The 16467-nt window shown below is 41.5% G+C and overlaps 1 protein-coding gene across 2 annotated transcripts in view; it reads right to left on the minus strand.

Annotated features, from left to right (window-relative positions):
* Positions 1–16467, minus strand: part of LOC135504722 (cadherin-23-like) — a 611744-nt gene that overhangs the window by 65312 nt on the left and 529965 nt on the right. The window contains exons 45-47 of one of the 2 annotated variants that reach the window (XM_064923533.1): positions 15564–15689; positions 15096–15299; positions 8879–9337 (exon numbers count right to left, since the gene is read on the minus strand). In XM_064923533.1, coding sequence (XP_064779605.1) covers positions 8879–9337; positions 15096–15299; positions 15564–15689 — 789 coding nt within the window. The remainder of the gene's footprint in view (positions 1–8878; positions 9338–15095; positions 15300–15563; positions 15690–16467) is intronic. The other variant, XM_064923534.1, reaches the window with a different exon arrangement.

Below are 16467 nucleotides of genomic sequence, written 5' to 3' on the forward strand. Positions count from 1 at the left end.
CGTCCATCCATGTATATGGGTAAGATAGTCTAGCTAGCTACATTTTCTGATATTACACATTTCTGATTTTGTCAGAAAGTAATTTTCATTTCAAGTTAAAGTGTACTGTTAGCTGGCTGGCTTGCTAGCTAACATGATGTGTATTATCTCTGTAGTAAAATGACTCGTATCTCAGAGCCGTTATTATGCTCATTGTTTACATGGCTACATGTCTAAACAAAAAAACTCCACTACGCAATTAACCATTTCAATAGAATGTTCATGATGTCACTGTGACAACGGTCGATAGACATAGCTGGTAAATTAGCTCTGGATATTTTCTCCGATTTCAGAGCACTCATGTCTGAGGGTGCCAGAGCGCAAAATAACTGACGAATTTACAAATTCTCAACACCGTTGAATATGACTGGTGTCAGTAAAAGTTGGCAAAAAAGAGTATTTAAATTGTTGCCAGCAGCACAGTTACAGTCACCAATGCTAATTGATAACATCAACACAGCCAAACCAGCTCTGCTAGGACGAGTAAAATGGTCAGTGTGATCTGTTTTCTTCTTCGTGTCTGGCAGTAGCAAGCAAGTTAGTCAACATTAGCCAGCTAGTTTTGGTGCTTGACTGCTGTTGTTAGGTCAGAATGCTCAGATCAAACCTAGTCTTCCACCAGAGAGTCTAACATTCTTCTTGAAATCTTTGGTTGTTAAGTACATGGCCTCCCATGTGACCCTTAAAGAGATGGGTGGGGCTAAGGTATACTGACAATTAGGCACGGTAGGCTTTTGGATCTCTCCCTCTAAAAACAGAAGTAAATAATTCTAAATAACAAACTTGCTTTATTTACCAGTGTGAAAGAGTGATAGCTCCTCTATATGAAGTGAGTTTCTGAAACATTGAGTCCTTATTTGTTGATGTGAAGAAGAAACTGAATGAAAGAGTCCAGCAATTATAGGGAGGGGAAAAAGGTTGCCCATATTTTCAAGACCTGATCTGCTATATTTATTTGAATTTTACTAGTCTATTTAGGCAATTTAATATATTTGTTCAGGCTTGGCCTATTTAGTAGGCAATTTCGCAGCATAAAGCTATATTTGTCAGCATAAAGTGACTCACTCATTCGTGGCTTTGGGTCAAAATAAATAAGTACCAACATTCTTTCTTGTAAGTCGCTCTGGATAAGAGCGTCTGCTAAATGACTTAAATGTAATGTAAATGTAATGATAGTCTTTAAAATATAACTGTTTTGACCAATGTAATCTGCTCATGTTGTGTGTGTTCATTTACTTGTGACATTGTGGTTACAATGAAGAATGTAAACAAAATAAATCAAATATATCCTATTCATAATGATAACCAGATGTGTGTTGCTTGTCATTTTATATTTTGAGGCAATACAAAGCATACACATACAAACATCAACGACATCACACCTTCCCAGACCCAGATCCTGTTTCCTGTATTTATTAGTCTGCATATCTATTCAACATTTGGCTAAAAATAAACCATTCCATGAATTAAGAACAGATATATATCTGAGAACAAGTATTTGATACACTGCCGATTTGCAGGTTTTTCCTACTTACAAAGCATCTAGATGCCTGTAATTGTTATCATAGGTTCACTTCAACTGTGAGAGACGGAATCTAAAACAAAAATCCAGAAAATCACATTGTATGATTTTTAAGTAATTCATTTGAATTATATTGTGAGACATAAGTATTTGATACATCAGAAAAGCAGAACTTAATATTTGGTACAGAACCCTTTGTTTGCAATTACAGAGATCATATGTTTCCTATAGTTCTTGACCAGGTTTGCACACAATGCAGCAGGGATTTTGGCCCACTCCTCCATACAGACCTCCTCATCTTTCGGGGCTGTCGCTGTGCAATAGGACTTTCAGCTCCCTCCAAAGATTTTCTATTGGGTTCAGGTCTGGAGACTGGCTAGGCCACTCCAGGACCTTGAGATGCTTCTTACAGAGCCACTCCTTAGTTGCTCTGGCTGTGTGTTTTGGGTTGTTTTCATGCCATGACCCATCTTCAATGCTCTTACTGAGGGAAGGAGGTTGTTGGCCAAGATCTCGCAATACATGGCCCCATCCATCCTCCCCTCAATATGGTGCATTCGTCCTGTCCCATTTGTAAAGCATCCCCGAAGAATGATGTTTCCATGTCCATGCTTCACGGTTGGGATGGTGTTCTTTGGGTTGTACTCATCCTTCTTCTTCCTCCAAACACGGCGAGTGGAGTTTAGACCAAAAAGCTCTATTTTTGACTCATCAGACCACATGACCTTCTCCCATTCCTCCTCTGGATCATCCAGATGGTCATTGGCAAACTCCAGACGGGCCTGGACATGCGCTGGCTTGAGCAGGGGGATTTTAATCCATGACGGCGTAGTGTGTTACTAATGGTTTTCTTTGAGACCGTGGTCCGAGCTCTCTTCAGGTCATTGACCAGGTCCTGCCGTGTAGTTCTGGGCTCCCTCACCTTCCTCATGATCATTGATGCCCCACGAGGTGAGATATTGCATGGAGCCCCAGACCGAGGGTGATTGACCGTCATCTTGAACTTCTTCCATTTTCTAATAATTGCGCCAACAGTTGTTGCCTTCTCACCAAGCTGCTTGCCTTATTGTCCTGTAGCCCATCCCAGCCTTGTGCAGGTCTACAATTTTATCCCTGATGTCCTTACACAGCTTTCTTGTCTTGGCCATTGTGGAGAGGTTGGAGTCTGTTTGAGTGTGTGTACAGGTGTCTTTTATACAGGTTACGAGTTCAAACAGGTGCAGTTAATACAGGTAATGAGTGGAGAACAGGAGGGCTTCTTAAAGAAAAACGAATAGGTCTGTGAGAGCCGGAATTCTTACTGGTTGGTAGGTGATCAAATACTTATGTCATGCAATAAAATGCAAAAAAATCATACAATGTGATTTTCTGGATTTTGTTTTAGATTCCGTCTCTCACAGATGAAGTGTACCCATGATAAAAATTACAGACCTCTACATGCTTTGTAAGTAGGAAAACCTGCAAAATCGGCATTGTATGTCCCCACTGTATGTTTTCACAATGCAATGTGGCACATTGACAAGTCAAATTGCTTTAAAAACTTATTCGGAATCAGTGTCCCTTCCATGGGACGGTTGAGCTAACGTAGGCTAATTGGCAGAAAGCTTAAATTCTTGTTTATCTAACTGAACTGTCCAATTTACAGTAGCTATTACAGCGAAATAATACCATGCTATTGTTTGAGGAGAGTGCACAATTCTGAACATAAAGAGTTATTAATAAACAAATTAGACATATTTGGGCAGTCTTGATACATTTTTAACAGAATGCAATGGTTCTTTGGATCAGTCTAAAACTTTGCACATACACTGCTGTCGTCTAGTGGGCAAAATGTGTTTTGCACCAGGTTGTAAGTAACAAGAAAATTTCCCAGGACATAGACATATCTGATATTGGCAGAAAGCTTCAATTCTTGTTTATCTAACTGAATGGTCCAATTTACAGTAGCTATTACAGTGAAATAATACCATGCTATTGTTTGAGGGGAACACACAATTCTGAACATAAAGAGTTATTAATAAACAAATTAGACATATTTGGGCAGTCTTGATACATTTTTAACAGAATGTAATGGTTCTTTGGATCAGTCTAAAACTTTGCACATACACTGCTGACGTCTAGTGGCCAAAATGTGTATTGCACCAGGGGCGGGAATAATACATTATGGCCTTTCTCTTGCATTTCAAAGATTATGGTACAAATAAGAATACAAAAGAACTGTTGGTTGTTTCTTTGTGTTATCTTTTACAAGATCTACTTGTGTTATATTCTCCTACATTCTTTTCATATATCCACAAACTTCAAAGTGTTTCTCATCAAATGGTACCAAGAATTTGCATATACTTGCTTCAGGGCCTGAGCTACAGGCAGTTAGATTTTAGTATGTCATTTCAGGAAGATATCTATTTTTTTAAAGGGGCGGATCCTTAAGAGGTTTTAAGTAGCCTTCCAATATTAGACAACAAATAAATATACTAAAACAATAACTTCAAAATCAGTCCATTCATCACTGGATTTCTTCAAATTGCTGTGCAGGAAAACGATGTCTTCCACCATGCCTGGTCGCAGGCTCGCAGCTGGCTTCTCTCTGAAACCACACATCCATCTGAAGGTGACGCTTTATTCTTTGGAACCACACAATTACCAGGTGGAGAGTAGGCCTCTTGAAGTGATAGAGGAAATCAACAAATCCACAAGTATGCTTTCATAATAGCTGGCCTTATTTTATTTGCAGTTTCGAGCTGCACTGTCCCACTCCGTGGTGGATAACAGCCACTCATCATTAGGTAATGTGCTGTCAGGCACAAGAATCCTATTTTTCCAAAATTGTCAGTCCACATGTCAAGCATAATTGCGCCATTGTATTTACTCAACTCCGGGACCACCCTCCAGCTGAATTTTTTTTTGCCTGATGCAGGACTCAAGCGCAATAGGAGAGATACTTACTGAAGCATTCACACCTCCATTAATTTACAAAAGGTTAGTCTAATAGCTCGGCTTGGTCTGAAAACTCCAACAATTTCTGCCACAGTTTAGACTGCTGATAGATGCTGCGGCCAGTCTGTGTTGAGCTCTATTGTAAAGTGTAGCCTAATAGCCAAAAAAGAGCAAACTTTCAATGTATTCTAAAGATGTACATTTCTAACTCAATATCACAGACCACAGATCACAGGCCCCCTTTTACAGAACAATCTGGTGGCATTGGTAGAGAGTCGGGCAGAGAATGGAGTGAAAGGGCACTGTACTGTAAGTATGCAACAATTTTGTGGGCCAAGTGTTAATGGTTTAGCAGCCTTTCCAATAAATTGGAAAACAAAAGTAGCCATCCACCCTTGATGGGCTATCAGCAGGACAATAGACTCTTGCTGAGTTTAAGGACTTGAAATGTATTAACCTCTTGAATCTGTGGGGGCGCTATTTCATTATTGGATAAAAAGAAAAGTGCCCGTTTTAAGCGCAATATTTTGTCACAAAAAGATGCTCGACTATGCATATAATTGACAGCTTAGGAAAGAAAACACTCTGACGTTTCCAAAACTGCAAAGATAGTGTCTGTGAGTGCCCCAGAACTAATGCTACAGGCGAAACCAAGATGCAACTTCAAACAGGAAATGAGCAACATTTTTGAAGCGCTGTTTTCCAATGTCTCCTTATATGGCTGTGAATGCGCCATGAACGATTGACCATAAGAGACTACATTTGCCAGGTGTCCGCCCGGTGTCCTCCGTCAAAATTATTGCGTCATCTTCAGCTGCAAGTATTTTTCCATGGGATTCAGAGGAGAAAGTAGACTTCCACGAACGATATATCAATGAAGAGATATGTGAAAAACACCTTGAGGATTGATTCTAAACAGCGTTTGCCGTGTTTCAGTCAATATTATGGAGTTAATTTGGAAAAAAGTTCGCCGTTTTGATGACTGAATTTTCGTTTTTTTTTGGTACCCAAACGTGATGTACAAAACGGAGCGATTTCTCCTACACAAAGAATCTTTCAGGAAAAACTGAACATTTGCTATGTAACTGAGAGTCTCCTCATTGAAAACATCCGAAGTTCTTCAAAGGTAAATGATTTTATTTGAATGCTTTTCTGGTTTTTGTGAAAATGTTGCCCGCTAAATGCTACGCTAAATGCTATGCTAAATGCTACGCTAAATGCTACGCTAGCTATCAATACTCTTACACAAATGCTTGTTTTGCTATGGTTCAAAAGCATATTTTGAAAATCTGAGATGACAGTGTTGTTAAGAAAAGGCTAAGCTTGAGAGCAAGCACATTTATTTCATTTAATTTGCGATTTTCATAAATTGTTAACATTGCGTTATGGCAATGAGCCTGAGGCTGTATTCACAATACCGGATCCGGTATGGGTACGATTAATGGTTGTTTGTTTGTGAGGCATGTCACTTCTCCCATCTCTTTTGCATAGCCCACCAAATGCACTGTTTTCTAACCACATCGTGATGGATCCATAACAAATTACTATGGGAATAAATATAATTGAATGACAGAAATATTGAAATAAAGTAGGCTAATGCAATTGAATGCAACAAATTCTTGCTTACTGAAACACCCAAAGTCATCCAATTGTTATAATAGGATTTGAAGCAATAGTCTACCTGCATTTGGTCAACTATTAAGGACCATTTCGTGCTGCTTTAGACAATCATGGGGACAGGTCTTGATTAATAATCAATCACATTTTATTTTCGCTGAATCTCCGTTTGGGTATTGGTTAGCCTACAATTACGGTGTGGAAATGTCAGGATTAGTTTGCTCTTCACTCACAGTCGCTTAGTAGTCTAGGCCTAATCCAGACCGGTCACATTATACAATGCCATATTTTCCGAATGGAAACCCTGAGGCCTACATAGGCTACTGTAAAATGCATTTTAGTTTTTCTTGGAAGAGAAACACAATAATATTAATCAATTTAATTAACCTTTCTAGGATAGGGGGACAGTCGCGTCTCACTTGGCCACAAGCCAGGGAAAATGCAGAGCGGAAAATTCAAATAAATATAAAAGGCTTTTCGGCAAAAGCATAAGATGCTACTACCTGATGATAGCACAACAGTAAACAAAGAGAGTAGCATATTTCAACCCTGCAGGTGCTACACAAAACGCAGAAATAAAATATAAATCATGCCTTACCTTTGATGAGCTTCTTTTGTTGGCACTCCAAAATGTCCCATAAACATCATAAATGGTCCTTTTTTTCGATTAATTCCATCCATATATATCCAAAATGTCCATTTATTTGGCGCGTTTGATCCAGAAAAAAACAGCTTGCGATTTGCACAAAGTCACTACAAAATATCTCAAAAGTTACCTGTAAACTTTGCCAAAACATTTCAAAATACTTTTGAAATACAACTTTAGGTATTTTTAAACATTAATAATCAATCAAATTGAAGACGGGTCTATCTGTTTTCAATAGAGGACGAGAGGAAACTAACGCTACTTTTCAAGTCTTGCCCAACTCTCAACCGCGTTACCCTTTTCCAAGATGGCCGTACTTCTTCATTGCACAAAGGAATAACCTCAACCAAATTCCAAAGACTGGTGACATCCAGTGGAAGCGGTAGAAACTGCAAACAAGTGCCTAAGAAATATCGTTTCCCCATGAGAACTCATTTTACAGACCGTGACCTGAAAAATAAATAATTCTGAATGTTTAGTCCTCAGGGTTTTGCCTGCTACATAAGTTCTGTTATAATCACAGACATGATTGAAACCGTTTTAGAAGCTTCAGCGTGTTTTACATCCAAATCTACTAATAATATGCATATCTTATATTCTTGGCATGAGTAGCAGGAAGTTGAAATTGGGCACGCTATTTATCCAAAAGTGAAAATGCTGCCCCCTATCCCAAAGAGGTTTTAAGCTACATTTCTAATAGTTTACAAACAAATTATAATCAATCCCATATAATCTCTTCTGTCGTGAAGAGGGCACAACAAAACCTATTCCCCCTCAAGAGGAGAAAAGATTTGACATGGGATCCTCAAAAGGTTCTACAGCTGACTGGTTGCATTACTGCTAAGGCAGTGTGGTTCTCAACCGGTGTGCCAAATTTCATTGACCGGGAAAATCTCACTTCAGCATGAATTGCTGGAATTACAATCTTCAAAAAGTCAGTAACCTTAGCAGTGTTGCTTGCTTGTGGAAGCCTATGGCTGTACAATGGCTCTTATTGCCCAAACCCTTATCACAGTCAAGACACACCTATTTTATAGTATAAAACATAATAAAATAGAACAGAATATTTTTCCAAATGAAAAAAGTTCGCAGTGCGTCTCGCGTCTGGAACAGTAATTCTCAAAGACTGATCATTTGAAACGCGGCTAAATTTTGTGAGCTTAAAGAAAATATTTCAGGGTTACAAACTAATATCTGTCTTCTTTTCGGTACACAGTCATTCGATTTAGTTTTTCTGCCTGTTCTTTGGAATGTTCTAAATGGACAATTCCATATTGAACACCGTATGGTGATGAATTACGGCCACAACATCTGTTTGGTGAGGAGGCTTAATGATTCTGTTGAAAATATGCTCTTTGTCTTTATCAAACAAATGTTTTTGCATATGCTTAATGTGGAACCTATCTATGTTTAGGGGGGTTATAGCATAGCACTAGGCTAACCAATTCTAAATGGCACTAGGTGTTCGCAAGAAAATCGACCAGATGCAATTATTCCAAAACTGCAGCTCATTGCTGGAACACATAATTCCCTACTTCAATCAACTAGCCATTTTGAATTTGTGATGAAACTGTCATCAATTGGCAACGAACATAACTTTTTATCCCATCCGTTAGATGTATTTCTGTAGGCCAAACGGGAGCTTGTGCGCGCAGGACATGTCAGTTAACAACAAATTCTTATTTACAATTACGGCCTACCCAGATGACACTGGGCCAATTGTGCGCCGCCCTATGGGACTCCCAATCACGGCTGGTTGTGATACAGCCTGCAATCGAATCAGGGTCTGTAGTGACACCACTAGCACTCAGATACAGTGCCTTAGACCTCTTTGCCACGAATTCCAATTAGTTTGTTTTTTGTGTGTAAGCTCAACTACAATCTGTTAATTATATAAAATTATATAAAATTGAATGATCTATTTCAATACAGACTTGCTCAAAACATTGAAAATGACAAATTACCCACATACTGTTTCGAATGTGCAGCTGCTCCATTTGCGACATTGTTCAGGCGCCACATATACACATATTTAGAAAAACATCCACACAATCTGACAGGCAACTCAGTAAAGATACAATACTAAACATGATCGACTGTGTCTGTTGACTACTAACCCGTGTGGAAATCGATGCCGAATGACTCTTGCAGCCCAACAACAGGGTTATTTCCATCATCCTTCGCCTCCACAGAGATGATGTAATATTCCAGCCGGGGTTGTAGGTCAGGGTCCTTCGCGGCGAGCGTTGCCACCACCACGCCCGGTGGTGTAGACTCGTTTATGTTAATAGTTGTCACGGGTTCCAGGAAACGTGGTCGTGAGTCGTTGACATCATCCAGGATGACCGACAGGGTCGCCGTGCCCGACAATGAGGGTGTGCCACGGTCAGTAGCCACGACAACCAGGCGGTAGGAGCCACGCTCCTCGCGGTCAAGGGTGGAGTTTCCCACCAGGACGGCACCAGAGAGGGAGTCAACTACGAAGCGGTCCTGGGCACCACTCTCCAGCCGGTAAAGCAGCCAGGCATTAGAGCCTGAATCAGCGTCACTGGCAGACAGCTGGGTCACCACCACACCTAGAACAGAGAGAAAGGAAAGAATAGAGGACACAGAGGTTAGGATTGAACACAAGGGGCATGTTTCCCAGACATAGATTAAGCCTAGTCCTGAACTAAAAATAATGTTCAGTGGAGAATCTCCATTTAAATAATTTAAACATTTTTTTGTGTAGTAATAGGCTTAAAAGGGAAATCTGCAGCTCAAAAAATAACAAAGCGGCACCCCGCCACTGTTTCAATACACAGTTGGGACTGGAGAAATGTAACCACTCTCAAATAGACAGAGCTATGGATGCAAGGGTTTACCATCCATGATATAGAAAGTATAGTTTGAGGCTATACAGTATTTATTTAATTATATTGTTTACAAAAAATGGAGTAAAACAAGCTTATATTTTGCGTTCTGATGGAGTACGACAGTTGAACTAAGCCTGAGGCATTTCTAAGTTATATTCTCAAGAATCAATGGGTATATATCATTCATTAAAAAGTCAAAAAATCTATGTAGCAATGAATGTATTTGTGGATGTATCAAATCAAACTTTATTTGTCACATGCGCCGAATAGAACAAATGTAGACTTTACCGTGAAATGCTTACTTACAAGCTCTTAACCAACAGTGCAGTTCAAGGAGAAGAAAATATTTACCAAGCAGACAAAAATAAAAAGTAATAATAAAAAGTAACATAATAAGAATAACATAACAAGGCTATTACATGGGGCACCGGTACAGAGTCAGTGTACGGGGATACAGGCTAGTTGAGGTAATCTGTACATGTAGGTGGGGGTGAAGTGACTATGCATAGGTAACAAACAAACAGCGAGTAGCAGCAGTGTACAAAAGGGAGGGGGTCAATGTAAATTAACCGGTGGCGATTTTATGAATTGTTCAGCAGTCTTATGACTTGAGGGTAGAAGCTGTTGAGGAGCCTTTTGGTCCGAGACTTGGTGCTCCGGTACCGCTTGCCGTGCGGTAGCAGAGAAAACAGTCTATAATTTGGTTGACTGGAGTCTATGACAATTTTATGGGCTTTCCTCTGACACAGCCTACTATATAGGACGCTTGGCCCCAGGAATGTACTGGGCCATTCGCATTACCCTCTGTAGCACCTTACGATCAGATGCCGAGCATTTGCCATACCAAGCGGTGATGCAAACGGTCACGATGCTCTTGATGGTGCAGGTGTAGAACCTTTTGAGGATCTGAAGACCCATCATGCCAAATCTTTTCAGGCTCCTGAGGGGGAAAAGGTTTTGTCGTGCCCTCTTCACGACTGTCTTGGTATGTTTGGACCATGAGAGTTTGTTGGTGATGTGGACACCAAGGAACTTGAAACTCTCGACCCGCTCCACTACAGCCCCGTCGAAGTTAATGGGGGCCTGTTCGGCCTGCCATTTCATGTAGTCCACGATCAGCGCCTTTGTCTTGATCACATTGAAGAAGAGGTTGTTGTCCTGGCACCACACTGCCAGTTCTCTGACCTCCTCTCTATAGGACATCTCATCATTGTCGGTGATCAGGCCTACCACTGTTGTGTCAACAGCAAACTAAATGATGGTGTTGGCGTCGTGTTTGGCCACACAGTCGTGAGTGAACAGGAAATACAGGAGGGGACTGAGAATCAGCGTGGCAGATGTGTTGTTGCCTACTCTTACCACCTGGGGGTGGCCCGTCAGAAAGTCCAGGATCCAGTTGCAGAGGGAGGTGTTTAGTCCAAGAGTCCTTAGCTTAGTGATGAGCTTCGTGGACACTATGGTGTTGAACGCTGAGCTGTAGTCAATGAACAGCATTCTCACATAGGTGTTTGAGTTTGAGTTTTTCATTTTTACAGGGACAGTGCACATTAATCAACGTTTCAGTAAAAGTGCCGGTTAATTTTCAACTGCATTCCCTGGGCAGGTCATTAAAAACAATTACAATATAGACAATCATTGAGCAGTGAACACACGCAGAGCAACATAGGACAAGCAAGACAGCATACAGACAGCTACAGCCAACATGGAAATGTTCATTTTGTCCAGGTGAGAAAGGGCAGAAAGGGCAGTGTGGAGTGCGATTGAGATTGTGTCATCTGTAACTGTGTCATATGTAAACTTCTGACTCACTGGGAAAGTGAGTCAGAAGTTATTATTCTGACATTTCACATTCTTCAAATAAAGTGTTGATTCTAACTGACCTAAATCAGGGAATTTCTACTCAAATTAAATGTCAGGAATTGTGAAAAACTGGGTTTAAATGTATGTAAACTTCTGACTTCCAACTGTATTCCAGTCTGTGCTAGCAAAACTGTCCTGTAGTGTAGCATCCGCTTCATCTGACCACTTCCGTATTGAGAGAGTCACTGCTACTTCCTGCTTCAGTTTTTGCTTGTAAGCAGGAATCAGGAGGATAGAATTTTGGTCAGATTTGCCATATGGAGGGCGAAGGAGAGCTTTGTATGCATCTCTGTGTGTGGAGTAAAGGTGGTCTAGGATTTTTTTCCCTGGTTGCATATGTGACATGCTGGACTGATGTAAGTTTGCCTGCATTAAAATCCCCGGCCCCTAGGAGCGCCACTTCTGGGTGAGCATTTTCTTGTTTGCTTATGGCCTTATAGAATTGGTTGAGAGTGGTCTTAGTGCCAGCTTCGTTTTGTGGTGGTAAATAGAAGGATACTAATAATACAGATGAGAACTGTCTTGGTAGATAGTGTGGTCTACAGCTTATCATAAGGTACTCTACCTCAGGTGAGCAATACCTCGAGACTTCTTTAATATTAGACATCGTACACCAGCTGTTATTGACAAAAAGAAAAAACACACCACCAACCCTCATCTTACCCAAGGTAGCGTCTCTGTTCTACCGGTGCATGGAAAATCCCTGGTGGCTCTATGTATCTGTGACTTGGGATGATTAGTGTAATTTTTAAACTCAGCAACAAAAAAACAGCCATTTTTCAGGACCCTGTCTTTCAAAGATAATTCATTTAAACACTGTTTCCCATGTTTTTTCAATGAACCATAAACAATTCATGTACATGCACCTGTGGAATGGTATTTAAGACATAAACAGCTTACAGACGGTAGGCAATTAAAGTCACAGTTATGAAAACTTAGGACACTAGAGAGGCCTTTCTACTGACTCTGAAAAACACCAAAATAAAGATTCCCAGGGTCCCTGCTCATTTGTGTGAGCATGCTGCAAGGAAGCATGAGGACTGCAGATGTGGCCAGGGCAATAAATTGCAATGTCCGTACAGTGAGATTCCTAAGACAGTGCTACAGGGAGACAGGACGGACAGACGATCTTCCTCGCAGTGGCAGACCATGTGTAACAACACCTGTACAGGATCAGTACATCCGAACATCACACCTGTGCGACAGGTACAGGATGGCAACAACAACTTTCCGAGTTACACCAGCAACGCACAATCCCTCCATCAGTGCTCAGACTGTCCTCAATAGGCTGAGAGAGGCTGGACTGAGGGCTTGTAGGCCTGTTGTAAGGCAGGTCCTCACCATACATCACCGGCAACAACGTCGCCTATGGGTAAAAACCCACCGTCACTGGACCAAACAGGATTGGCAAAAAGAGCTCTTCACTGACGAGTCATTGTTTTGTCTCACCAGGGGTGATAGTCGGATTCACGTTTGTTGTCGAAGGAATGAGTGTTACACCGAGGCCTGTATTCTAGAGCGGGATCGATTTGGAGGTGGTTGATCCGTCATGGTCTGGGACGGTGTGTCACAACATCATCGGACTGAGCTTGTTGTCATTGCAGGCAATCTCAACGCTGTGCGTTACAGGGAAGACATCCTCCTCCCTCATGTGGTACCCTTCCTGCAGGCTCATCCTGACATGATCCTCAGCATGACAATGCCACTAGCCATACTGCTTGTTCTGTGTGTGATTCCCTGCAAGACAGGAATGTCAGTGTTCTGCAATGGCCAGCGAAGAGCACGATCTCAATCTCATTAACCTCTTACATCTATGGGGGCGCTATTTCATTTTTGGATGAAAAACGTTCCCGTTTTAAACAAGATATTTTGTCACAAAAAGATGCTCGACTATGCATATAATTGATAGCATTCGAAAGAAAACACTCTGGCGTGTCCAGAAATACCAAGATATTCTCTGTGCGTGCCCTAGAACGTGAGCTTCAGGCAAAACCAAGATGAGCTGGCATCCAGGAAATGACAAGGATTTTTGAGGCTCTGTTTTCCATTGTCTCCTTATATGGCTGTGAATGCGAGAGGAATGAGCCTGCCCTTTCTGTCGTTTCCCCAAGGTGTCTGCAGCATTGTGACGTATTTGTAGGCAGATCATTGGAAGATTGACCATAAGAGACCACATTTACCAGGTGTCCGCCCGGTGTCCTGCGCCGAAATTGGTGCGCAAAAGTCACCTGCCAGTATTTTTCCATGCGATACAGAGAGGAAAGCAAGCTTCCACGAACTGCATATCAATGAAGAGATATGTGAAAAAACACCTTGAGGATTGATTCCAAACAACGTTTGCCATGTTTCGGTCGATATTATGTAGTTAATCCGGAAAAAGTTTTACGTTGTAGGTGACTGAATTTTCGGTTCGTTTCGGTAGCCAGACGCAATGTAGAAAACGGAACAATTTCTCCTACACACAGACGCTTTCAGGAAAAACTGCGCATTTGGTATGTAACTGAGAGTCTCCTCATTGAAAACATCAGAAGCTCTTCAAAGGTAAATGATTTTATTTATTTGGTTATCTGGTTTTTGTGAAAATGTTGCGTGCTAAATGCTACTCAAAATGCTATGCTAGCTTTGCATACTCTTACACAAATTAGTCAATTTCTATGGTTCAAAAGCATATTTTGAAAATCTGAGATGACAGTGTTGTTAAGAAAAGGCTAAGCTTGAGAGCAGACACATTATTTTAATTTTATTTGCGATTTTCAGAAATCGTTAACGTTGCGTTATGCTAATGAGCCTGAGGCTTTAGTCACAAACCCGGATCCGGGATGGGGAGTTTCAAGAAGTTAAGCACGTCTGGGACCTGTTGGATTGGAGGGTGAGAGCTAGGGCCATTCCCCCCAGAAATGCCTGGGACCTTGCAGGTGTCTTGGTGGAAGAGTTGGGTAACATCCCACAGCAAGAACTGGCAAATCTGGTGCAGTCCATGAGGAGGTAATGCACTGCAGTACTTAATGCAGCTGGTGCCCACACCAGATACTGACTGTTACTTTTGATTTTGACCCCCCCCTTTGTTCTGGGACACATTATTCAATTTCTGTTAGTCAGATATCTGTGAACTTGTTCAGTTTATGTTTCAGTTGTTGAAACGTGTTATGTTCATACAAATATTTACACATGTTAAGTTTGCTGGAGGAAAAAACGCAGTTGACAGTTTTTTTGCTGAGTTTATTTACATGCATGCATGCACGTACATACACATGCATGAATGCATGCATAGTCACACAGACACACATACACACATACACATGTTGTGTTCTTCTATCCTTGTGGGGACCTAAAATGTATTGCCGTTCAAAATCATATTTTCCCTAACCCCAAACTCTGAACCTAACCCAGAACGACAACATAACCCTAACCTTAACCTGTAACCAAAACCCATAATCCTAACCCCTAAATTTAAAATAGCCTTTGTCCTCAAGGGGAAGCAGGAAATGTCCCCATGAGAGTGACATTTTCTTCTTTTACTATCTTTGTTGGGACTTTGGAGGACTTTAGGTCCCCATAAGGATTGAAGAACCAACCCACACACACCACCATCCATCCACCCACCCATCAACACACTCACCAGTGGGGCTGTTCTCAGGGAGGTGCACAGTGAGGCTGGGGGGGTTAAAGACAGGAGGGTTGTCGTTCTGGTCCATGATTGTCACAGTGAGGGGCACGCTGCTGTTGAGTCCTCCCACATCCTCCCCCACCAGGAGCAGCTCCACGCGCGGCTCCACAAATGCCTCGCGGTCCAACAGAGCCTTCTGTCGCACACGAACTACACCTGCAGGGGGGAACAGGGGAGAGGTGCAGGCAGTAGGATAATTGGTGATGAAGTAAGCATGTCACTGTTAGTCTGCACCTGTTGTCTACGAAGAATGTGACAAATAAAATGTGATTTGACTTGAAAATTATGATTAATGATATGTGTCTGGGGTTGTGAGTGAGAGTGTGTGTATGTGTTTGAGTGTGCATGTATTATTGGTGTGTGATTAAGTGACCATTATGTGTGTATGTGTGTATGTGTGTGCGTGCGTGCGTGTCAGACCTGTATCAGAGTCCACAGTGAAGAGGTCCAGTCTTGTTCCCAGCAGACGGTACCTGACCACAGCGTTGGGCCCAATGTCTTTGTCCTCAGCCAACACTGGTCCATTCAACACTGACACAGCACTGCCTGAGAGAGGATGGAGGAATGGATAGGGGGAGAAAGTGTGATGTGTAGGATGGCAGATTGGGAGAGAAAAGTTAAATACAAGAGTTGAGGAGGGAAGGGCAAGAATGGTTGATGAATGAAAGAGGAAAAGATCGAGATTGGAAGAGAGTGGGAAGAGAGAGAAGCTTGAGTCATCAAAGCATAGACAAAAGCAGATATAAAGACAAGAAAAGCGTAAGAGGTATTGAGGGCCACGAAAGGGATAGAGGTAGCAGAGAAATTAAACATTGTCAATTGAAACAGTAAGAGAGACAGAGAGAGAGACAGAGCCAGTTAGCCAGCCAGCCAGAGCGACAGGGAGACAGACAGACATCCAGACAGACATACAGTACCTTCAGAAAGTATTCACACCCCTTGACTTTGGTTTTGTTATGTTACAAAGTGGGATTCAAATTGATTTAATTGTAATTTTTTGTCAACGTTCCACATACAGTACTCTGTCTATGATCTTTTTATTTATTGATGGCTGTGATACGAGAAAACTGAGGATGGATCAACAACATTGACAGCCAATAGAAGCTCATCAGGAATGAGCTTCTATTGGCGCCTTCTTACATGTGTCTCTTCGGGTCAATTTTCTCCAAGTGAACCAGGGGCTTGAGCTGCTCAGCGAAAATGACAGTGAATAGAAGGAAGCTTGTAGAATGGCGCCGGAGGAGATGGCTGCTGTTTTACAATCTACTAACCAATTGTACTATTATGTGTGTTATTTCGCGTTATTTATAACTTATTTAGTACA

The sequence above is a fragment of the Oncorhynchus masou genome, chromosome 18 (assembly GCF_036934945.1).
Source record: "Oncorhynchus masou masou isolate Uvic2021 chromosome 18, UVic_Omas_1.1, whole genome shotgun sequence".
Lineage (NCBI taxonomy): Eukaryota > Metazoa > Chordata > Actinopteri > Salmoniformes > Salmonidae > Oncorhynchus > Oncorhynchus masou.